This window comes from Canis lupus, chromosome 18 (assembly GCF_003254725.2).
Source record: "Canis lupus dingo isolate Sandy chromosome 18, ASM325472v2, whole genome shotgun sequence".
NCBI classification, from domain to species: Eukaryota; Metazoa; Chordata; class Mammalia; order Carnivora; family Canidae; genus Canis; species Canis lupus.
In genome coordinates this window covers 42,927,512-42,953,438 of record NC_064260.1, presented here as the reverse complement: position 1 = coordinate 42,953,438, position 25,927 = coordinate 42,927,512, and the positions used below count along the sequence as shown (strand labels likewise).

Sequence of the window (25,927 nt, the reverse complement as noted above, 5' to 3'; positions counted from 1 at the left end):
GGGTCCAAGACAGTCTCTTGTACTTCTTGCTCTGCCATCCCTCAAACTTTTGACTAATAGTAAGTAGGAACAAAAGAAAAACAGTTCCTAGATCAAAACTAAAGGGGTCTTGTTTCTTGTTCAGAGATGGACAGAAAAAGAATGAGAGGCGACCAGTTGCTCAGTGGGAAACCTTCCTCTCTACCTTTTTAAAATTAAGAGGAAAAATGTATTGTTGCCCTCAACAAGATGTTTTCTTTTTGGCTGCATATCAATAAAGCTTAGACCATTAGTTCAAGCAGCAAAAGGCACTGTTCAAATCAGCACAGATAAGAAGCTAAAAGAAAAAACTTTGTGGTTATCTTGTTTGGGTTTGGGAATCTCATCATCTATAAAACTGAAATGGCTCCACGGTATCAAGACGATGTGTGTACTCCGCAGATCTTCCCTGTTTTAACGAGGACTGTGGAAGCTGATTGAAAACTGAGGCTGGAAGGGCCATGAGAGAAGGCACAAGCCAAGGAGTCCATGAAGAAGAAAGGAAATGTGAAGAGGAAAAAAATGCCTTTTTGGTAAATCAGAGGTCTTAAGCTTTTAGAGAGGGTTACTAGAGAAAAATTAACTCTCTGGGAAGAGGGAGAAATCAATGGAAAGCAGATGCTAAGGGACACCTGACCTTTCCATTGGAAATGAATGGCTACACATCTTGTTAGAGGCTGAGAAATGCACACTTCCCAGAGCAGACCAGGGGAGAGGCTCTGCTCATCTTTCTTTTGAGCTGCTGATTTGCTTAGATTCATGAATTACTGAAGTTTCTTCATCCCTAGGAAAATCCGTTTTTCAGAAATTTTAATTTCTCTTACTGTCTCTGAGCCTTGTTTATATTCTACTTTGGAGTTTAGAACTTGTAAAGAGGCTGATTTTAAAGTGACCATTTAAAAACAAGAATTAGAATACCAGTTCACCTACCTCTCCCCTTTATTCAGCTTTAGTAGGAACAAATCTGCCTAGATCACTCTTGTCCAAACCAAAGTTCTCCCAACAGAAAAGAAGAGCAACAGTCCCTTAACTTTTTTTTTTTTTTTTTTTTTTTTTAAAGTAAGCTCTAGGCCCAACGCAGGGCTTAAACTCACAACCCCAAGATCAAGAGTCACGTGTCCTACTGACTGAGCTGTCCAGGCACCCCCTTTTCCTAACTTTTGGAATGTGTCAGCCTTTGCTGCCATTGATAATAATGCTTTGAAGTCATTTCTAGCCAACCTCTTGTGATTTACTGAGACCTGTAAACTCTCTTATTCATTTATTCCTCTCAAACAGAACCCATAGAAATAGTCAAAGAACATGAATTTTCTTTTTCAATTGGCCTGATGTTTTCCAAAGGCCATCTCAGGCCATTAGGATCAAAACAGAGAGGTTACTTCAGCTGAGGGACCTACTTTAGTGCTAAATAAAATACCAAGGCACTTAATACTCCTAGAACTCCCAGAAACTAAAATAATTACTTCCTCCTCTTCCCACAAGTCTGTGCAGAGAACAAGTTCTTGAACTTCCTTAGTTTCATAATCTCAAAAGAAATGGCCAAATGAGTAGTTGTTCTAGATATTCACCTTGGATAAGAGAGTCTTTCAGTATATTCCAACACATTCACTATGTTTTAGTTGATATGTATTTTTGGAAGAGGAGTGTTGAGGATGATTAAACATTAAAATACTTTGTATTTTATACTTAAAAATATATTAAAATACTTTCAGCTTCTACAAATTCCAGAATTGGTTCCCTTACCAATCCTTGAAAAAACAAAATGTTTTGCCTTTTGCTTTTGCAACTATAACTATCTACTGGGAATCTCTCAACATGTCTCAGTGCTGGGACTAGCACAACAAGAAACCAATGTTGGACAAATTGTGAAATGAGTGGACACTCCCTGTTTTCATAAGAATTATCTCCTGGATATTTTCATTTAATTACCATTACCAAGACATGTGCTAGACACACTTATAGTGCTGGTGACCAGAGGTGTGTGTTCATGTATGTGTAGGAAATACACACCATGCAAAATATCAAAGGGACACACATTCCTGGAAATGCTGAGTGTCTCCTGTGTGCAGGAGAGAGTGAAGGCTGGGAATCCAGCAATGTAAAGACCAGTCAAGAAGCCAGTTGTGGGAGCACCTGGGTGGTTCAGTCAGCTAAGCATCTGCCTTCAGCTCAGGTCATGACCCGGGGTCCTGGGATCGTGCCCTGCACTGGGTGCCCTATTCAGCAGGGGTCTGCTTCTCCCTCTCCCTCTGCCCCTCCCCCTGCTTGTGCTCTCTTTCAAATAAATAGATATAATCTTAAAAAAAAAAAAAAAAAAAAGGAAGTCAGTTGTGTGGAAAGAGAACAGGGACCAGGTCCATTTTATGCATGGCATTCCCAGACCTCACAAAATACTTGGCATAGTAGGGGCACAATAAAATTTTGTTGAGTGTAAAGAATAACACACAGAATAGATTGCACTCTACTAAGAGGCCATAGGGGAAAGAAATCATGAGTTACCCTAGAGGTATCTGTCATGGAAAAATTCACCTAAACTAATTGTAGCTCTGTTTTTTTTTTTGTTTTTGTTTTTTAAGAGAGAGAGAGAGAGAGAGAGAGAGAGAGAGAGAGAAGCAGGCTCTATGCAGGGAGCCCGATGTGGGACTCGATCCTGGGACCCCAGGATCACACCCTGGACCAAAGGCAGACACTTAACCGCGGAGCCACCGAGGTATCCCTCTACTTGTTATTTTTAATGTTTTATCTTGCCCCCTCCCTTCTCTGACAAACTGCATCAGAAACACCCCTGAATTCTCCCCTACTCCCTCCCCCTTTCCTGCAGTGTACTGAAGAAAGGCACTTTCTGAGGATAGATGCTTTGTACCACATCTCAGAAGTCAACTTTAAGATAATTGCAGCGGAAGCAGCTTTTAATCAACTGACAGGCAGCTTTAAGAAAATTAATGAGGACAAAATCTTAGAAGGAGTAAATCATTTCTGACAACAAAGCAGTCTCTCTTTTATCTCAATCTCCCCTTGAAGAAATAGTACCCACCCTTCCAGGATACAAAAATAAAATATCTTTATTTTTGGTTTTTGCGACTCCCAAGGCCAGACAAGATTAAGAAAGGCTCATTCCCTTAGATTTCTGTAGAATACCCCGGACTGAACTAGAGTTCTCGGGCACTTTTGAAAAATTAAACTTTCAGAATCTTGGGAAGTATAGATGAGTGGATTATGTCACAGGCTAAATACGGGGCAAGGAGGCTACAGTGAAGCCTACATACTGAAGAATTGAGCTAGGACAGGCCCAAAGAGCCTGCACATGTTGGTTACATAAACGCTGGTCAGTGCTGACAGCACTAGACACTCAAACTGCCCCAGGATCTAAGTTATAATTTAGTTGTGACTAATTTTGAGCACTCTGGATACCAAGGCTTTTCTGTGGTTCATTTTAATGAACTTAAAATAATAATCAGTCATCACTAGGCTCTGTGAAGATGGCTATAAAAATGACAGAAAATGGTTATAAAGAGAAAGACAACTGATGTTTCTTTATAATTAAGATGACTCTAAGATATCCATTAATGGGCATCATAGTGATGTATCCCATCAAATAATAACAGTGAATGGAATGTTGGAAAAGGGAACTCAAGAAGTCCTCCTTCAGATGGGGAAGGGCCAAGTGAAAGATAAAGATACTGCTTCTCACTTTTTAAGCTGAAGCATCTCTGTATTCTACAGCACACAGGCAAGCAGGCATGAGCTCACAGTTAAGAGCTCAAGTAAAGTCAGCTGTGGGCAGGTAAGAATTTTAATCAGAAATGGAAAAAGGCAGGACACCTGGGGGATTCAGCGGTTGAGTGTCTGCCTTTTGGCTCCAGGTGTTCAGGATTCAGGATTCCAGGGTTCAGGATTGAGTCCCATATCGGGCTCCCTACAGGGAGCCTGCTTCTCCCTCTGCCTGTGTCTCTCATGAATAAATAAATAGATCTTTTTAAAAAAAGAAAAAGAAATGGAAAAAGGTAGGGTGCACCTGGGTGGCTCAGTCAGTTAAGTATCTGCCTTAGGCGCAGGTCATGATCTCAGGGTCCTGGACTCGGACCCTCACCTTTGGCTCTCTCCTCAGAGGGGAGTCTGCTTCTCCCTCTCCCTCTTTGTGCACACATTCTTTCTCTCTCTCTCAAATAAATGGGTGGAAGGAAGGAAGGAAGGAAGGAAGGAAGGAAGGAAGGAAGGAAGGAAGGAAAACAAGAAATGGAAAAAGGCCTCATGTCATTAGTACTATCACTAGGATGCTGGCATGATCCAGAATGCTTTGGGCTGGAGGTACTCATCAATTTCTCAAATTCCTGTAAGTATCCGAAAGATCTGGTTAATTGGATCCATAGAAGTAAATCAGATGAGGTTCCTGAGACAGAGTGAGAACACAAAGGGAAAGGTCAAAGTTATACTGACATGTGAAGTCTAATAAGAATCCCCATGCAGTCAGAGATTGGTTCTCCATCTAGACTGAGTGTGCAGAGTCATCAGGAGGGCCCCACCTCTACATCCTCTAATTCTGCAGGTCTCATGTGAGGCTAAGAATCTGAATTTCTCTGAAGTTCTCTAATGATGCTGATGTGCTCTCAGGGGAGTACACATTGAGAACTACAGCCCTGTTACTTATGAGTAGATTGTAGTTCTATAAAAAAATGTTAACAAATCTCCCTTCCTTTCCCTGTTGCCTTGGATCACTTGAAGATGAGGGGGATGCATATCTCTAGAACCAGAGCTCCAGAGAAAAAAAGGTGTACATGGGGACAGTTCACCACTGTAGGACTCTCAAGGTGAAGAAGTAGGGGAGGTCAGGGGCGAAGAGGAAGAGAAAGAGGGGGATGAGAGGAAGATGAGGGAGAGAAGGGGAAAGAGAAGGGATAAATAAAAGAAGGGGGGGAAGAAGGGAGGGAAAAAGGGGATGGCTCTCTTCCCAACACCCCCTCCAAACTAACAACCTACCTAGGTAACAGTTGCTCAACACTTGAATGCAGTTTTACCACATAGCCACAAAGAAAAAGCTTTCAATAAAATTGACCCTTGCATATTTGAAGCTTGGCCTTAAAGAGCACTGTGCTGTTCCACAGAGAAAGGAGAGCCAAATTGCTTCCTGTCCTAGAGCTTCTCCCATCCAAGTCAAATGACAATGTCCTCATCCATCACTTCTGCCAATAAAATGACCAGAGAGAAAAAGCAAACTAGCACTGGTAAGATTCAAGCAACCAGTGCCTCTAGGACTTGCAGGGATTATGCAATGAGGATCTTCTTCAGTTCTTACTGAAGCACTTATGTGCACATATCCCCTACCTGTTGGGGGAATAGTCTATGTATCTGGGAAAAACAGCAGACAACACTTTAATTCCTGTGTTGAAAGCACTAATCCTTATTCTTGCTTTCCAGCTCAACATGCCCCAGAACCACTTATACCCTTCCCCCCACCCCCCAACCCCAGTTGCTAATTTTTGCCCTAGGTAAAATAGCACTTATTAGTTACACAAAAGTGGAAGAGCAGTCTGGTCTATGACTATTTCTGGTATCATTAGTAATTTTATATTTTTGTTATGCTTTCACTTGGTTACAACCAAAGTTATAACGTGCAATTGCGACTATTTTGGAAAATTAATTGCAGTTTTCTGTTACAATATTATGCCTTTGTTCCAATTAGAAAATGAAAGCAGAGAGGGCACACATGCAGCTTAGTGTTTGAGTATTCAGCAAAACTTTAGCTCAGCAATCTCCAAATGCCTAACTTAAAAAAACCAGACAAGTGAACAAAAAAGCCCTCCCTGGCTCCAGAGCAAGGGAGTCAGACAGAAAATAAGGCCCTAATGCAGAATAGCATCCCTAGCCTGGAAGAGCCTGGAATGGATTGGGGTGGGGGGAAGGGAATTAAATATGTGCTCAGTCTTATTTTTCCAGATTTGCCAATCAATACTGAAGTTGGGAAGACTGAGCCTAGCCTCAGAAGGAGAGAAGGGAAATATCAAAAGGACCCTGATCCTAGAAACACGGATAAAAATGAAATTGCTCAACGTGGAGGGGAGCGGGGGGTAAGGCAGCAACAGCGAGAAAAGATGGGAGGTGAAACGCAGACAACCAAAAAACTTAGTAAGAGTCTGGTGGGAAATGGAGCACAAAGGCCATGGTGCCTGCAACAAGATTAGCCAAGGATCAAAGCACCATGCATGAAACCACAAGTAAGCTTGAGACTGTGTCTCTGCCTTGCTGAAGAGGCTGAGGGCAGAAACCTAAAATGAAGAAAGCAGTCATTAAGAACAGCAGTTCTCAAACTCAAGTGCGTATCAGAATCACCTGGAAAGCCCGTTTTACAAATACAAACACCTGCGCCCCTCCTGCCCCATTCTTAGGTGGCTCTTTAGGTCTGAAGTGCTGTCTGTTTCTGATAAGGACCCCATGTATTCTAATGCAGGTCGTCCGAGGAGCACAGTTTGAGAAGCACTAATCCAGAGACTTGAAGAACTGCTTAGAATAATTGTACCCAGACAAAACAGCAATTAGCAATTCATTTTCAGAAGAGTTTTCATATGGTATTGGGTAAGAGATCATCTCTTGGGGAGAGATGTCACTTAGTGGGAATTAAAATAAGGTAAGTCAATGCTCTGGAATTGACTCCTGGGAATGTCTATTGGCCCGACAAGCTCACCTCTCTGAATATTATCACAGTGAATTCCAAGAGGTAACACCAAAATGAAGGGGAATTCCAGGCAGAAAAGCTTGAGGACAGGCCAATTACCCACAAAAACATTCCTTGGCAGACAGAGCTTGACATTACAGATGGAGACACCCACCTATACTTACCTGTGCAAAGAGGGAGATGCTCTATTGTCCCATTAAACCCTTGCTCCCTGTTCTCAGACAAAATGGCACTTCTTGCCTTAAACGGCGGTACAGCACAGCTATCCAAAAAAGCTGGTGTCTTCCCTTCCACCAATGACTGAATTCAGGGACAATTGCTGAATACTTTGGTGCCTCTGGAGGTAAGGGGCAACCAAGACCTGGAAAACCAGAAACCTTTCTGTAGCGCAGGGGTTTAAAGTCAGACTCGGTGGACACAGGGTAAGCAAAACCTTGTTCAGAAGCCTGGATCCTGTCTCCTGGGTGAGAGGAACACTTCCCAAATGGGAGCTTTCTAGTTACTTCAGCTCCCTAAGTGGCAGATGGTGCCTACTGAGAATCAAAAAAGCCTCACTAGGAGGCCTGAGAAATAGCTCTTGTCACGAGGCATGCAGCAGCTGGCTAGCCGCCCTGAGCCCCTTAGCAGGACAGCAATGGATTACCACATCTCCTCAGCAGACTCCTCCAACTGCATTCCCTGAGCTGCCAGCCCCATATGTGACATCTTGGCTTCCGCCCTGTAGCTGTTTGCCCTCAGCCAGATGTTTCTAGCTACTTATGGGAAAGAGGAACCTTGCTAGGATGGAGGACTGGCAGGCTGTGCCCAGGAGTTGGGCAGGAGCCCTGGCTTCCGGAAGAGGCTAGAGATGTCCATTAGTGTTGCCAAAATCAGATCCTGTCTCTTAATGATTATAAACAATTATTCCACAATTAGGCAGGAAGGGTTTAGAAGAACAGCTGTTGGGACCAGGATTTTAGGTAGTGAAAGGCAGGTACTTTTACCATCCAAATCTGCTAAAGAGAAACAAAAGAATATTTAAACCTCTGTGTCCATCCTCAAATATCTAGATAAGAAAACAGGCCTGTGAACTTCCCATGACATCCTCTTCCAAGCAACTAATACCAGATATTTCCAAAGTCATCTGGAATTCAAGAATCGGGAGTTTCCTGTCAGTATGATGTCAAGAGCACAGATTGCCTGTTTCTTCCCTTTCAGAGGCTTGGTGGAACATGCTGTCCCCTATCACTGGTTCTGCTTGTTATCTATCACCTAGAAATGCTAAGGAGGATGCTTTTCTTGAGATTCTCTTCCATTCATTCAGCTTTTCCTAAATGTCAGGTTCCTTATTAGGTACTCGGACTTCATAAACATGACACAGATATGGTCTTCATTTCTGGGAGCTCACAGGTCCATAGATGGAGAATGACATGGAAACAAATAAGTGAAGTCTGGTGTGATGAGTGTTAACATGAGCGCGAGTAACAAAGCATGGTGGTGGCACAAGAAGGGAGTGATTAAGAAAGGTTTTGCAGAAGGGAAAGAGCTGCCAAAGTCAGGTTTGAGAGAGAGAAGAGCAGGCCAGGTAAGAGGCACACTGGCAAGAAAGAGCCTTCTGAAATTCAGGATGCTTGGAAAATGACTCAGTAGAGTCAGATAGAGCGTCCTTGTAGGAGATGGGAGGAAGAGGCTGGCATCGACCACGCTAGGCCACCCACTCTCTGTCAATTTCTACATAATGGATCCTATCTCTACCTTTTTCTTTAAAACAAATGCTTCATCCCAGGCATTAAACATCTATATGCATAGCACTAAATGAAGGACCCTGGGGGATACGCCCCTAAGGAGCTTACACTGAACCTAATTGGGCAGATTAAACATACACACCACTCAGATAAAGAAAACACAAAACAACACATAAACATGCACATAAAACTATAAATGGCACCGAGAGAGAGTGCTAAGGGAATTCACAGGTTCTTAGCTTGAGATGGAGCTTAAATACCATCTAATTAGAGAACCATTCAAATGCTCAATTCCCCTTGGCAAAAGCAAATGAGTCCCCATGGGAACTCAGTCAGAAACCAGTAGAGTTGAGTCCAGAAGGCCACTAACCCCATGATGCCCATAAGGCTTTTTATGGCAATACAAGAGACATCCACCTTGGACAAAAGAGGGTCTCAATAGGACCTTTCTCTGCTAATGAAATGGATGAGACTGTTAAGAGCATAGCAGCTACCCAAAGGCCTCATCTTCTAACATGATTACAACCCATAGAAAAGAACACTTCATAGTATACCATGTATCACTTTTTATAACTTACTTCCTCAAAAAAATTTTTTTAATAAGCATAAATATTTCATTGGGTCCTTTATGTATCTCCAGACTAAAGGTCTCACACTGAGGTAAGGAGGTATTCAGTTTGGGCTTCATCCGAAATACTTTCAGGCCTCTGGGGAGTTCAGCTCAGGAACTAGGGTATGAGAAAGCTCCTGCCTTTTAATAGTCCAAAGCTTCTAAAAGTGAAGCCTCCTGGTCAAAGATGGGCTGGACTGCGGTCTTTCTCACTCCTTACAGACATGCTATTTCTAGTCCGTGCTGGGAGGTCACACCATTGTCCTTCACTATCCTACCAAGTCTGGAGAACTGCCCTATGATGGAGGCACAAGCCATGGCACTCACCCTCATGGAGGTCTCGCCACCATGGGCCTGTTGCAGCCTGAAGACTTGGGCCACCATGTGCTCTGTGGAGGGATGCAGCAGGATCCTCCTCGAGGCCAAGCCCACCATTACGTATCGGCCCATTGGCGATAGGCTCACCGAAATGGCATTGGGACCTGAGAGCCAACAGAACAGAGAGACGTTTCCCAGAGTTCTTGCCATTACAAGGAAATAACACTCCCTCTCAGTCTTTTCTCTTTACTTCCAATTTGCACTGTTGGTTTCCCAGGGGCTCTCTCATAGGAGTGCAATGAGGAGGACAATGGGAAGGCATGTCAAGTGTTGGATACAATGTATGACATATAGAAAGTACTTAAACGCTAACCACTGTCATCACAGAATCACATCTTAAAAAAAAATTGGTACCAGTCTGCAAACACTACTTTGAAATCTATTTTCACTTCACATATTATGATCATTTTTTCCACCATTAAATATTCTTCTACAAGAGCATTTTAAGGGCCAAGTGGTATTCTGCCTTATTGGTGCACCACTGCTGATTTAAGCAATTCTTCACCATTGGGCATTTTTCTCTATGATAAGCCACACTGCTGTGAACACCCCTATATATAAATCTTTGTACAGTTTTCCGATTATTTCCTTAGAAGTGGGATTGTTGGATCAAAGAGACCATATTATTTAAGGGGCTTCTGATACACAATGCCAAACTGCCTCGCGGTGCATGAGTGTACGTGCTTCCCCAAGCCGTGAGCAAAGCTCCTCCTTTATCTGGAGCCATCAAAACAGGAGCACGTTGGTGATGCTAGCATGGCAGGAAGGACTCTGATAGTCTTCTGCAATGCTACCAGCCAGGACTCCTGCAAAGTAATCTTCCTCTGGCCTGTGCCCCAGAGAAGCAGGTACAGGATATGACCATTACTCCAACCTAAGCTGTGCCTCACCTAGGAATGCCCATGCCAAGGCACCAGCATCCCTCTGTCACTAGGTTGGGCTTCCTATCCCTTACCAAATCGCTTGGTGTAGAGCATTTCACCCAGGTTATGGGGGGCCAACGAGTACACTGCCAGGATGCCTTCATCAGGAAAGCCCCTTTGGCTGCTAGGGATGAAAGCTGCTAGGAGCTGGCCATCTGCAGAAATGTCACAGCTGGCATCATTGTAGATCTTGCAGTTCTGCACCAGCACATTCACGGAAGCTGCATCAGACAAAGAAAGAAAAGAGGGTAAGAAAGTTTGAGTTGATGGTGTGAAAAATTCTGGGCCAAGAAATTTCAGGGCCTTTCTAAGGGCCTGAACCCTCTTCAGAAATGCTAAAGGCCACTTCATCAATCAAACTAAAATATGATGGGACAAGCAACAGAAGAGATAGAAAAGATATGTGTCTTTTACCACGTTAATAGGAAATGACAGATCGTCAACACAATCACAACCACCTGCTGAGTCTTAGCTCACACTTAGGAAACATCATTTGAGAGAGATTAGATAAGGAAAAAGTTATTAAAAATTGTTCCTAAAGAGCCACTCAACAGGTGTTATTGTCCAAAAGATCAAAACTAGGATGAATGAAAATGCAAAACCACTGATTCCAAGAGAAAGGTGATGCAGGGAAGCTTCCTTGGGGTGAAGGTCCTACTGCACAGCTGCTATGTGCCCTCAGAGAAGTAAGTCATTTCATAAGTTTGGGTCTTACTTTCCGATTTCAGAGAAATGGAACAGTTACAGATTTCAATCTTCCAGACAGCCCCTAACACCACAAGAGAGGACAAAGAAAAACACAGCCCAGTCATGGCTGAAGGGCTAGAACCCTTCCTTTCTCACTAGGCTCTAGGCCTTATCCATACCATAAGCAACATCCAGGGGCAGCCTCAGCCTGTACTTAGCAGCTACTAAGAATTAAGCCCAGGGTCAGCCAGGCAGCAGGCTCAGCACAAGGGAGCAGGGTAAGGGTGAGGGTGGGGTGGAGGAATGTATCAGTGGGGAAGTGGAGATCCCACTCCACACAAAAGGACTAAGGAGATGTTGGCCAGCACTGGGCCTGTTCCTGCACGCTTGTGGTTTGGTTTTCATTTGAAATCTCCGAAGCTCACTGTGTAATTCCCTGCCAGGAGGAAACTGCTTACCCTTGATGTGAACCGGGGAATAGAGTGCCCAAACCATGGGAACAGCACAACACATCCAAAGGGACCATGCTCCTCTAGGCTGTCTCACTACTTCAAATTCACACGCAAAGAAACTTTTTGGTCTCTTTTTTAAAAAGACTTTATTTATTTATTTATGAGAGACTGTATATACAGAGAGATGCAGAGACATAGGCAGAGGGAGAAGCAGGCTCCCTGTGGAGAGCTTGATGTGGAACTCAATCCCCAAACCCTGGGATTACAAACTGAGTCAAAGGCAGACACTCAACCGCTGAGCCACCCAGGCATCCCACTTTTTGGTCTCTTATTTGGAGATTACCTGGATGTTCACTGTCAAATGCATTATATGGTTTAAAAAAAAAAAAACCAAAAAAAAAAAAAAAAACAAGAAGAAGAGGCGAAGCTCAGTTGCCTTCACAAGATTCCAGGTGATCTATTCCAGGAAGCCCAAAGGCAGGAAATTAAGGAAAACAAAACAAAGAACTGCTTTTCAGGGGTCTTGAGGCTTAGGGTCTCAGGAACACAGAGTGATTTCTAACACCCTATATTCATCCTCCTTTCCCTGTGTGCTGCTAATGAAGCCACAGAGATGACAACGTAGATCCCAAAAGACATCAGAACACATTGATTGGGCTATTGTGCCAACTATCGGGGGCTGACACCTACAGCACCATTACACATAAAACCGAAAGGGACCACAAGGGTGGCTCTGTTTGCTAACTAATAAAATAATGACATCCAAATATTCACTGCTATCACCATTAGGGCTCTGTACTGCTCAACTTCCAACCCACCATCTGCTCTACCCTGTGTGGCTAGATTTATCTAGTTAGCACTGCAACCGTATGCTCCTTACTCAGGGTCCCAAGCCTGGTGCCAAAAAGATGACAATCTTTCCTTACTTCTCTGGACTGACACATGATTCCAGCTGGGAATATATGAAAAAGGGAAGGGGAAGAAATAAAGGAACAGGGGAAGCTTCAGGAATGAGTCCATTTTGATTTTCTAATGTTGAGGCTGACACAACCATCAGAAAGATAAAAAGAAACTGTGACCACCAAATTTTAAGATGGTTTTGCACAATTACCATTTATTCCACATTAAAGGTCTTAAAAATGCATGGTGTGTATTTTATGAAAGGCTTTTCTATCTTACTGTTACATAGATCTTACTCGTGTGTTAACATGTAACTCCGTTAAACATATAGAAGCCTACAGTAACTCTCAAAACTCACCACCAAAGTAAAAAAAGCATTGAACTGCTTACTGCCAGATTAATTCCTAAGTGGGGCCAGGGTGGGAAGGAAAGTACAAGTAGGGTTTTCCTTCTTCTGGAAAGCTTGGCTCTAAGCCCCTGAAAAACTGGGCATATAGACAAAAAACATTTTGTCAGCCTCCAATCCAAACCACTGTGTTTGTGTTTACTACATTATAATTCCAAATCAGTGGCCACCTCACAAATTTTGTCCCCTCTCCACCAACTCCACCCAGTTTCGAAAGCACTCCCAGTCATTGCAGTGAGCACACAGACAGACATGCAAATGACAAATGAAAAGAGAATGCTGAAAATTCAAGCAGAGCTTCTCCAGCAGCAGGTTTAATTGCAGAAACTGTGCAGCTAGTGATCTAGGGTTTCGCTCCTGCCCTAATGAAAGGGATGTGGCAGGCACACAGTGATTTGGTAGCTTCGTTTCTGCAAGCACTGGGTGGTGTGTTTATAATTTCATTTTTATTTCAAAGTTCCAATTAGCAGCTTTTATTTGCTGTTCATTGTCTATTAATTTCCCACGTGGAAATGGAAATGTTCAGTTACATGGTGAGTGGTCACTGCTTCAACTCACTTGTGCTGCTTCTCCTCCTAAGGTTGAAATTTTGATGAGTTATTTTACACAGGTAGAGACTTCTTAGATCTGTTACTTGTTTTCTTGGGCCCCAGGAAAGTAATGCACTAATGACAAAGACAACTCACTCTTTGGACTTAACAATAATGTAAGCAGATAGAGAAAAACGTGAAGTGTAATAAAGCCTAAGATACTGGTAACCCACACACCACAAGAAATCTTTGTTCTGCTCCCTGCCTGGCCTTTTGACACTGCTTCTCAAGTGTTAGCATGCAACAGAATCACCTGGAGGGTTTACTAAAACACTGAATGTTGGGATGAGGCCTGAGAATTTGCATTTCTAACAAGTTTCCACGTGTCTCTGATGCTGCTGGTCTGGGACCACATGGGAAAACTGCTGCCTTACTAAACAGTCCTTGATCCTTGAGCTATGGCTCCAGCAACCTGCCCTGCACTTAAAGGCAAAAACACATGTGGGGAAGACTGAGGGGGCAGCTCAGAATGGAAATAAAGGTTAGGAAAGAAAGGATTTTTCAAATCAAAGCTGCTTAAGAGCTTCAGGGGGCAGCTCCAGGGGGAAAAAAAATGATGCAGAAGACAGCAGGAAGCCATGTTCCAGACTCTGCAATGTAATCTCCTCCTAATTATAAATGATTTCCAAGTGAAAATGCCCTAGCAGGGAATGGGAGGGGTTAGAAATACTGATGCCTGGAGGAGCAGATGGCTCTGCCTTCCTATCAGCTCCATAAATTATAAACAAACACCTTGTACAAAGATCGATTTGTAGCCTGTTGCTGGCTGGGAAGATGAGGCCATGGGAGCGATTAGCAGTTGCAGTACTTTTGCAAATGCATTAGATACTGATTTGGAAAGCTCAAAGGGGTTTAAATCAGCAGGAAAATTTCCTTTTGGCTATCTCTGAGGCCCTCAGGTTGCAGAATAAGACCTCCTACACAGTATTCCACATGACACTACAAGCCCTCCCCTAAGGCACCAATCACTATATTTCCTATGTCTGCCTTACAGAACATAGCTGTTGGATTTCTGAAGGCTGGTTCTGGCAAGGTACCCAAGTGACCAATCCTCTTTACCCAATAAAAGCTCACTCTTAAAAACCAAAGTGAACCCACTGAGCTATTTTTTCATGAAAGTGGTCTCAAAATTATGTCTGTGAGGCCTTTACATAAACTTCTAAACTTTACAGAGAGTAATTCATTAATACTGCATCCCAACTGAAAGAAACATGTGGCAAGAAGCTTTAACCTAACTCCAGAAAAAAGTTAAATGCCATTCAGGTAAGTCAGGTGGCCAGCAACATAGTGGCTTTTGAACACATGTAAAACTCAAGACCAGTGGCTCCCAGGCACAGGCTGTGCCAAAGCCAAAGGCTACCCTTCATTGAGACGTATGTATTTTTCAGAAATGAATCCTACAGCAAAAGAGATTCCCTACTTACTTTTTCTCATAGCTAAATCTATCAAGAGTGAAGATGTAAACTGTAACTAGACTTTATTAGGACCAACCAGCAAACAGTTAAGAGATAATGATGGGAAACTAAGATAAAAGTGACTGTTATTCTAGAGGGTAATACTATTGAAAGGAACACTAGCTATCATCAGACATAGATGCCCTTAACTCCCAGGATTCAGTTTTTCTTCTAAGGTCAAAACTCTTAAAAAAAAAAACTAGGTACTATTAAAAAGTAGGATTCTAACACGATGTATGAGCCAACCTAGTCAATCTCGTTGCATATGATGCTGCTTTCTCATAACTAAGGTTTTAAAGTTTCATGATCAAAAGAGGTAAGAAGAAACACAGAAGGAGAATTATAGAAAGTTGTAGCTGGAACAAGTTGAGGCTTATTTAAAGATTTTATTTATTTATTTGTTTATTTATTTATTTGAGAGAGAGAGAGAGAGAGAGAGAGAGAGAGAGAGAGAGAGGCAGAGACACAGGCAGAGGGAGAAGCAGGCTCCACACAGGGAGCCCGATGTGGGACTCGATCCTGGGACTCCAGGATCACACCCTGTGCCGAAGGCAGTTGCTAAACCGCTGAGTCACCAAGGAATCCCCAAAGTTGAGGCTTATACAAAACATCTTAGGGACGATCAGAAAGGCCAATCAAAGCTATGCCAGCAGCATATTCAATGCCTATATTTTGAATACTTTGCTTTTCTGTCAAGGCAAATGATCTGTCACTGGGTGGAAATGACATGCTTGAGAAGGGTGAGAAGCCTATTACAGATAAGGCAACAGGGTGAGAGCAACATCTTATTCATATGGACATCACTCTCCAGAGATGATGACTATATGTACCTCAGAATTCTAAAGACGAGAGCACGTGGGAATTTTTAGAGTTATGGCCATCACTCAAAGACTCATGGTGCAATTTTCTAGAAAAAGATATGATGAAAATAGCTAGCATTCACTGACCATTTAGTATATGACAGGCACTGTTCAGAATGCCTAACACTATAAACTAACTTAATTCTCATAACTACACTATGAGGTTTGCACTATTACAATTCTCATTTTATAGATCAGGAAATGAAAGTGGAGTGATTAAATAACTAACTAACCAAGGTCATACTGCTAGAAGGCAGCTGCCCAGGGATTTGAATTTAGACACTGTAGCTTAAGAGTTCATGTGTTTGGGGTACCTGGGTGGCTCAGTCAGTTAAGCATCTGCCTTTAGCTCAGGTCATGATTACAGGGACTGGGATAGAGCCCTGAGGCGGGCTCCATGCTCAGCAGGGGCCTACTTCTCCATCTCCCTCTGCACTCTGTCCCACTCACACACACATGTACTTGCTCACGCCCTCTCTTCACTCTCTCACATAAATAAATAACATCTTAAAGAAAAAGAGTTCAGGTGTTTAACCATCATAGGAAGTTGATAGAGAAATTTATCAAAGAACTACCTACCCCTATGCATGCAAAAACAACCAAGCAAAAAAGCAAGTAGGCATGCATGCATCAGGACCAGACCTTTAAAGTATAAAAAGTATAATTACAATTTTATTTAAACCATTCCAAAGAAAAACTTCCAAATTATATTTATAACACAAGCATAATAACATTGATACCAAAAATCACAGATTTCATAAAAAAGAAGACTGGACAGAGCCATCTCACTTACAAATATTAGTGAAAAAAATCTATCAGCAAGCCACATGGAAGGAATTTTACATTAAAGAATACTCCACATCCCATATAAGGATGGGTTTAATATTACAGAATCTATTAACATAATGATTATACTAGTAGATCAAAGGAGAGGAAAAAAATATGATCATCTTCAATAGATACTGAAAAGTCATGACTAAATTCAATATCCATTCTTGATAAAAACTCTTAATAAAATAGGAATAGATGACTTCCTTAAAATGACAAACTAGTTCTAGTTCAACCTAAAAGCCAGGAATATGCTTACTGGGAAAAAGCTAGGAATGCCTGGCTGGCTCAGTCAGAGGCTCGAGCATGTGACTCTTGATCTTGGGGTCATGAGTTCGAGTCCCATGTTGGGTATAGTTTACTTAAATAAAACTAAAAAAAAAAAAAGTACTGAGAAAAAGTTAGAAGTTTTCCCACTAAAATCAGGAGCAATATGAGGATGACTATTATTTAACATTGTTTTGATGGTAGCCAAAGCAAACAAGAGAAAGAAATCACAAATATAAAACTTAAAATATAGAAGGTAAAATTATCATTACTTAACAGATAACAAACCTAGAACACCCAGGAGATTACTCTGGGTAACAATCATAATTAGTAAACGATTCAGTAAGATAGTACGATTTAAAAAATAAGCTTCTAACAGTAAACTTAAGAGCTGTATAAGATCTAGGGGCCCCTGGGTGGCTCAGTCAATTAAGCATCTGACTCTTGATTTTAGCTCAGGTCACGATCTCAGCAAAGAGTTTGTTTGGGATTCTCTTCCTCTCCTTCTGCTCCTCCTCCTGCTCGCATGCATGCACACCTGTGTTCTCTCTCTCTCTCTCTCTCAAATAAATAAATCTTTGGAAAAAAATGTATAGGATCTACATGAAAACTTTAAAACATTCCTAAGAACACAAGAGAAATTTGAAGAAATGGAAAATCATACCATGTTCTTAAATCTAACCATAAAGATATTGAATCTGGGGCAGCCCAGGAAGCTCAGCGGTTTAGCGCTGCCTTTAGCCCAGGGCGTGATCCTGGAGACCCAGGATCGAGTCCCACGTCAGGCTCCCTGCATGGAGCCTGCTTCTCCCTCTGCCTGTGTCTCTGCCTCTCTCTCTCTCTGTCTCTCATGAATAAAATCTTTTAAAGAAATAAAAAAAATAAAGATACTGAATCTCCTTAAGTTAACTTACAAATTTATTTATTTAATTTAAATATTATTTATTTATTTATTTATTTATTGTAGACACACACACACACACAGACACAGAGAGAGAGAGAGAGAGAGAGAGGGGCAGAGACACAGGAGGAGGGAGAAGCAGGCTCCATGCCGGGAGCCTGACGTGGGACTTGATCCTGGGACTCCAGGATCACTCCCTGGGCCAAAGGCAGGTGCTAAACCGCTGAGCCACCCAGGGATCCCCTTAATTTACAAATTTAATGTGATTGCAATAATTACAGTAACAGAATTTTTTCAGGGAGGGTGAAGGGAAGAAGCAAAATAGTTTTAAAGCCCATACTGGAAAACAGAACTGCTTGAGCAGACAGGAAAATCTGGATTAAAAAAAAAAATAACAAGAGATGGGTCCTACCAAATTCTAAACACAAAACTTGAAAACTTAAACCTCTGTGGCAGGTATTCTCACATGAATAATCAGAAAGGTAACGAAGACAGAATGGATAATCTAGAAATACACCCAAACATACAAAGAAAAGTAAAAATAGGATCAAAGTGACATCCCAAATCAATGGGGAAAATGGTCTATAAACTGGTTGGGACTAAAGAGCAACCACATGGGGTAAAAGCTGGATCATATTCTGCTCATTTGGGACCATGTTAAACTTCTAGTGAATCAAAGCTTAAAGGTAAAAAAACTAAAATATAAAAGTACTAACTGATCTTCCTAATGATGACACAAAATCTGGGAACCATAAATGGAAAGTTGGATAATGTGACTACTTAAAATAAGTTCTATGACAAAAATAACCTTCAGCAAAGTCAAAAGAAATATGACAACTAGGAAACTCCTATTGTAAGTTAATTTTATGATTTAGAAAGAGCTCCTGTAGAACTGATAAGGAAAAGATCAGCAAAACAGTAAAAAATAGGTAAAGCACATGGACAGGTCAAGAAAAGGCAATATACACTACACGAACTAAGCATATGAAGAGGCACATGACCTGGTTTGTAGTATGAGAAATACAAATTTAAAATACCTGCATACTATTTTTTACCTATCAGATTTGCAAATATCCAAAAATACGGTAACACATTCTGTAAGCAAGAGTTTAGGGGGAACAGGCATTCTTATCAACGCAGGCAAGTGTATAAACTGACATAACCCCTACAGAAGGTGACTTAACAAGCATCTACCCAAATCACAGATGTACATACTCTTCCTAACTACAATTCCATTTCTAGGGATTTATCCTAATGGCTATTCTTACACAGGTGCAAAATGACAAACCGAAACATGTTTTCTATAGAAAAGACAAAAAAAAATTTTTAAGTTGCTCAGAAGAAGACTGGTTGAAAAATGGAACCTAGAGACTCCATTTGGATAATGGAATACTAGGCAGTCATTAACAAAGAAAGAGTAAACTCTTTATATACAAGTATGTAAGGATCACCAAGATATATTGTAAAGTACAGAAAGTGTACTTCACAGAAAATGAAGTGCGGAAAGAAGTGTGTGTAACATGTTACCATCTGGATTAAAGAGAAGATGGAAAAATATACATTTGCATTTGTTGGTATATACACACATACCATATCCTTGAAAAGATATATAAGAAACTGCTAATTGTTGTTGCCTAGGGGGATAAATAGCGGGTGGCTGGGAGCAGGGCTGGGAAACTTTTCACTGTCAATTATTTTAAATTTTAAAAGTGTTTTTTTTTTTTTAAGATTTTATATATTTTTTTATGAGAGACACAGAAGGAGAGAGGCAGAGGCAGAGTGAGAAGCAAGCTCCATGCAGGGAGCCTGATGTGGGACTCGATCCCAGGATTCCAGGATCATCCCTGAGTAGAAGGCAGACGCTTAACCACTGAGCCACCTAGGCATCCCTAAAAGTTTTTTTTTTTTTTTTTTAAGATTTTATTTATTTATTCATGAGAGACACACAGAGAGAAGCAGAGACATAGGCAGAGGGAGAAGCAGACTCCTTGAGGGGAGCCCAATGCAGGACTTGATCCTATGACTCCGGGGCCATGCCCTGAGCTGAAGGCAGACGCTCAACCACTGAGCCACCCAGGCATCCCTAGTTTAAAAATTTTTGAATGGTGAATGTATTTCAGATTATAATAATAAAAAAAAAAACAAGTAAACAATATAAACAAAATAACTGGAAATAAATTATGGCAAAGAAGATTTGGACCAGAACGTGGAGATGAACAAGCAAACGTAGTATTCAACAAAGGAAAACGTAGATTGCAGTTGATTCCCAGCAGAGTTAAAGAAAAGATTATTGAACATGTGGCTTATAAGCACTTAGAAGGAAAGAAATGATTGCTACTGTGGTTACACTAAGATCAGGACATGAAAAATTAACCTCATTTTCATGGTGTGATAAGGATACCAAGACTGGCATATCGGGAAATGCCACAGAGAATATCTTAATTATTTTAAGGCATCTGACAAACTCTTACAACACTTTATAGACAAGATTACAAAAATAATATGGGTTTCAGGGGGTTTTGTTCTCTCTTTTTTTTTTTTTTTTTAAGATTTATTTATTCATGAGAGACACAAAGAGAGAGAGAGAGAGGCAGAGACACAGGCAGAGGGAGAAGCAGGCTCCATGCAAGGAGCCTGATATGGGACTCAATCCTGGAACTCCAGGATCAGGCCCTGAACCAAAGGCAGTCGCCCCACTGCTGAGCCACCCAGGTGTTCCAGTGTGGGTTTCAATTGTGAACACCATGCCCAGGGTGCTAATTCAGGAACCAAAAATGTCAAAGAGGGAAGTCCACAGCAACATCACACAAGGCCCAGTACAATGTCCTGACTGATCCACCATTTGTGATAGTAATCCAAAGGAAGATAGAAAAAGTGTATTTATCAAATTAGTAAGTGATGTAAGATTGAAAGAGAGGGACTGAATCCAAAAGACAGTGAGAGGGAGGAGCCAGGAAGGGCAACTGACACTATTAAGATAAAATTTAATTGAGGCAAATACAAACTTGTTTTGGTTTTTAAAAGATTCAAAATGCACAAATAAACACAGAATGGTAGAGCCTTGGTTTCTTTTTTTTTTTTAAAGATTTATTTATTTATTTATTTATTTATTCATTCATTCATTCATTCATGATAGACACACAGAGAGAGAGAGAGAGGCAGAGACACAGGCAGAGGGAGAAGCAGGCTCCAAGCCGGGAGCCCGACGCGGGACTCAATCCCGGGACCCCAGGATCGCGCCCCGAGCCAAAGGCAGGCGCCAAACCGCCGAGCCACCCAGGGATCCCCAGAGCCTTGGTTTCTTAATAATTATCCAGAAATTTGAAGTGACCATAAACTGAACAGTGGCTTCAGAAAAAACTGTTGAAATCTCAGGCTGAATTAACATTGTCCAAACCACCATTATGCTATGTACTGGACAGCTCCCATCTGGAGTTTTCTACTGTTTTGTTCTGGCCCCCTAAAGTCAAAAGGTAAGGTGAACAGAACCATCAAGGATTTGGAAACCAGGTCAGTAAAAGGAATCTCAGGAAGGAAGTCTGGCTGGAGAAGAAAGATTTAAAGGAAAATGGCAATTTATTTTCAAACAGCTGGAGGACCATCAGAAGAGACATCATTAGACGTATTCTGTGGAGATTCAGAGGTTGAACCAGGACTGATGGGAGGAAATAAGAGAAGGGAACAATAACAGGAGTTTATCAGTGATGGATCAGGCCATTTCATCAGATAGTGTGGCCTATCACCTGAAGTATTCAAGTAGAAGTTGAACTGCCACTTCTTAGGAATGTGCAAGTCCTTCTACATAAAAAGTGAAGCGAGCTGTCTAAAATGCTGTGATGAACAGCTGGAACATGGGATTGCAGACTCCCCTGGAAGCTGGGAAAATGGACTATGAGACAGACATGTTTGTAAATCACATATGAACCATGTCATCTACTTTGTTCCACCGAGCTCTGGATTAATAAATGAGTTTAACATCACCATAAGCTTTCCTCAAGGGGCATAAGCACTAGCTCTCAGTTCCTACACTCCCTTCCCTTTCTCTGCTTTTCAGTTTCACTTAAACATTGAGGCTTAGGACAATGAGCTAACAGTTGGTAAACTCCCCAGAAGAGAGACACCTTCATCTTTGTATCCATCTATCTTGGCATTGCTCCTAGCACTGCAGCTACCATGGTTCACTCCTCACGGTGGGTGCTCAAAACACATCTGCTGAATGACTGCCTGAGAGCTGCAGAAATGGCAGGTGGCAATCAGCTGATCAACAAGATGATGAAAATGCTGGTGCTCCATGGGTTTCTGAGTTCTGGCTCACCAATAAGAAATACCCCTTCTACCAGTACCAGCTCTACTTTGGCTTACCATTACTGATTTCCGGGAGGTCAAACTTAGTGAAGTCCCACCACTGGAGCCGGTAGGTAGTATTGGCAATGTTACTGGCCACAGCTGACTGTCCATCACCAATCACTGCCCCTGGTGGGGGAGAAGACAAAGAGAACACATTATAGTCTTTATCCATGTTTCCTCTGTACACGTAAAACGACATGTACTGGGATAAGCAGGAGAGGGGGAAGAGGAAAAACCATCTGCCAAGTCCCCATCTCAAAGAGAAACCAGACACGTCTCAGAAACAATCCTACCGGAAACATAATCCCATTCATCAGCCCCTCCCATGATTACTTAACATTTCCTTAGTGCCAACAATGTGGCAGGTACTGTGTACGTCTTGTCTGCCAGACTCTTATTCTAAAGAGACAGAGTTTTCATAAACATGTGGGGTTGGGGGGGTAAGTAAAAAAATGGGAGGACAACATTAACACAGAAAAGCATTTCATTCCTGGATGTCTTTGTTGTAAGCAGTGCTCTTTGGGAGAAAATGTCTCCTTTGTACATGACCTTCTTCCTAATAAAACATCTCAAAAGGAGGCGTCTTTCAGGGAAGAGAAGAGACAGCCAGTATGCAGCTGACTGGATAGACAGAGACAGTAAAGAACAAATGAAGTCATCGTTGTTAATTTCTTCTGGACCCCTGGCATGTAACACAGCAGAAATTTATGAGTCTGGCTTTTCAGTATCAGAGTATTTTTATTAAGGCAATATTTTACAAACCCCTCCCCTCCCCGCCCCATGAGAACTTCCCTGAATCCAGGTTCACTTGAAACATCTCACGGTTTAACTTTCCCTGAGATATACACTTCTGGATGACATTCTTTTCCTTGGTAACCAATTAAATAAAAAATGGATTTTTTTTTAACAGGGTGACACTTTAATTTGCAGTTGTATTTCATTTACATGAACATGTCATTTCTTCCTCCTCCTTCCGAGGTGCATTTCATACACAACCACCCTTTTGATCAGACAGAGCCAAACCCTCTCGGGAGAACAGAACACTGTTGTATGCTAGACAACCTAAATGGTATTCTCTGCTGCAAATCACCTCTTACTTTAAGAAACTGAACTTGTTAGAGCGCACTAGCCTTGGAACAACGGACAATTTTATACCTAGATTCCTCGGTTATTACCATCTTCCTCCTCTGCATATCACTGTAAAAGGGTCTCGGCATCTGTATTTTTCCCCCCATTTGATGAGCTGCATTTACTGCTCTGCCATTCCTGGTCTTTCTCTATTCTGAGCTGCATTTATTGCTCTGCCATTCCTGGTCTTTCTCTATTCTGTCCTCAAATGGTCAAGAGGTTGTTCAGAGAGAAAATGTTCTCTATACAAGCCAGGAAAGTACTCCTCTCATTCTTTTCCTGTTGCAGCAAGCCACTACATGGGAAGACTCTTCAACATTAGTTTATTGATAGTGTCCTTGTCCCAGTTTTGATTTGTTTTGTTTTTAAAAGATTTTACTTATTTATTCATGAGAGACACACAGAGAGAGGCAGAGACATAGGAAGAGGGGAGGACACTCCTTGTGGGAAGCCCGATGGGGGACTCGATTCCCAGGTCCCCAGGATCATGACCTGAGCTGAAGGCAGATGCTCAACCACTGAGCCACCCAAGCATCCCTGCAGTTTCAATTTGTAAAGAAAGGTATAAATAACAGTTCATTTCCAAGATGATAATACTGCTAGATTATGTATTCTCGATATGGGTAATATTGCCCCTATGGGGGCAAAAACTGGTTCATGGGGAAGTCTTAGTGCAATCACTAGCTTGCCTCCTATATACTGTAGTATATGACAGAAATACAGCCCATCTGTGATATTAAAATTTCATGGGAGGGGGGGTCATTAGGTGGAAAATGTCTACAGTCTCCTTCAGAGAGTAATAATCAAGTAAAGGTTGAAATACTGTTCTAGATACACTACCTACACCACAATATTCTTTTAAAATCTCACAGATTCAAAGACATAGACCCAGATGGTCATGATCACCCTGAAGGCCTGAGAAAGTCAGCATTTGGGGGTGTTGTCAATGAGCCCACTGACCTCAAACTCCTACTGAGGGCCCTGTGGCATATCACCCAGATGAGGTAAATAAATAAATCTTCTTAAAAATGTTAACCTTTATAGAATATTCTATAATAATTACACCTGACTTGAGAACTTTTGCTGAACTTCTTCTGGGTCATGAGGAGGATAAGCTACATATAGGACTTTCTTTTTCTTTCCTTTTTTTTTTTTTTAAAATGACTTTAAAAAAAATTTATTCATGAGAGACACACACACAGAGAGGAAGGCAGAGACACAGGCAGAGGGAGAAGCAGGCTCCATGCAGGGAGCCTGATGTGGGACTTGATCCCACGTCTCCAGGATCAGGCCCTGGGCTGAAGGCGGTGCTAAACTGCTGAGCCACCCAGGCTGCCCCATATAGGACTTTCTTAATAAAACTTTTTAATTTTTTTATGCCCCTTTGATAATGAAAATCATTTATTAGTTCTAAGGAATACCACTTCCTTGGAAAGAATTACTCAGTTTCACTCTAATCCAGGCTCAACATCACTAAGCTTATGAACTGTTGTCCTGGCTTGCTTATCTAGGTGGTTGACATATCTCTCTGACCACCAGTCTCCCTTACACCACTATAGTTTCCTTATCATGTCATCCAACTTTTAACAGAAGATCATAAAACACCAAATGATAGAAGGTTAGTTTGATTTCTCAGTAGATGATGAACAAAATGCTAGCTGCTAAAAGAGTAAGAAATAAACTGAAGAAACAAAATCCATACTCCAAAAACTTAAAATCTGGAGGAGAGGATGGGAGCTACAATCAGGAAAACAGTTAAGGAAAATACCACATGCTTTAAGAGTGCTGTGGATCTGCAACTGGGAACACAATGATTAAGACTCCAACCCCCAGCTCCAGTAGCTCCTGTACCGTCCATGCCTCCAGAAATGTCTTCTGGAGAACAGCTGTGCAATGTAATAAACATGGATGACAGCACTGTATGGAAGAGACTAGGGAGGTGTTCTCTGCCAATGGTGCCAGAGCGCTGAGGAGAAATGGAGCCTGGCACCAGAGAGTCGATTTTCAGTGCCGTGTAAACATAGATTAGGAAGCAAAAGATGCCAGCAACAGATTAGCGTATTGTCACCAGGTTCTCTTCTATAAGAGCTGCAAGCCAGCTGAGCCTGTCTCTCGGAAACATCAGGAAGAAAAAGTATCACCCTATTAAAAAGCCCCAACCATTTAGTAGGCCTCTGGCCACTAAGCTGAAGGTATAGGAAATGTGCCAGAATGAGTTAATGGACTAAGCTACAAAATATTTACATAGGAGGCACTTAGCCTCAGAAGCCAAATCCTGAGAGACTGTTGAGAGATTTCTGAGGCCTCAACGTTTTCTCAGTAATAATGGGATGGAACAAGCTAGACTCAGGGTCTCTCAACCTCCGCTATTGATATTTTGGGCCAGATAATTCTTTGTTTAGGGCACAGAGTAAGTCTTGGGCTTTATAGGATGTTTAGCAATATCCCTGGCCTCGGCCCAATAGATGCCAGAGGCATACTACACCCAGTCACCCAGTTGAGACAACCAAAATTGTATCCAAACTTTGCCAAATGTTCCCCAGGGACCAAACTCATCCCTTGGAGAAAACTCCAGCTAAATAAATATAGCCTACAGTTTTGTTTTTTTTAAAAGATTTTATTCATTCATTCATTCATTCATTCATTCATTCATTCAAGACAGACATAGGGAGAGAGAGGCAGAGACACAGGCAGAGGGAGAAGCAGGCTCCATGCAGGGAGCCTGATGTGGGACTTGATTCCAGGTCTCCAGGATCATGCCCTGGGCGGAAGGCAGATGCTTAA

The 25,927-nt window shown here is 41.8% G+C and overlaps 1 protein-coding gene across 1 annotated transcript in view; it reads right to left on the bottom strand.

Moving 5' to 3' along the window:
- The window catches only part of AMBRA1 (autophagy and beclin 1 regulator 1), a 170,132-nt gene that overhangs the window by 20,858 nt on the left and 123,347 nt on the right, over positions 1-25,927 (bottom strand). Inside the window, 3 exon segments of the mRNA XM_025452015.3 lie at positions 9,350-9,504; positions 10,356-10,544; positions 22,031-22,141. Coding sequence (XP_025307800.2) covers positions 9,350-9,504; positions 10,356-10,544; positions 22,031-22,141 — 455 coding nt within the window.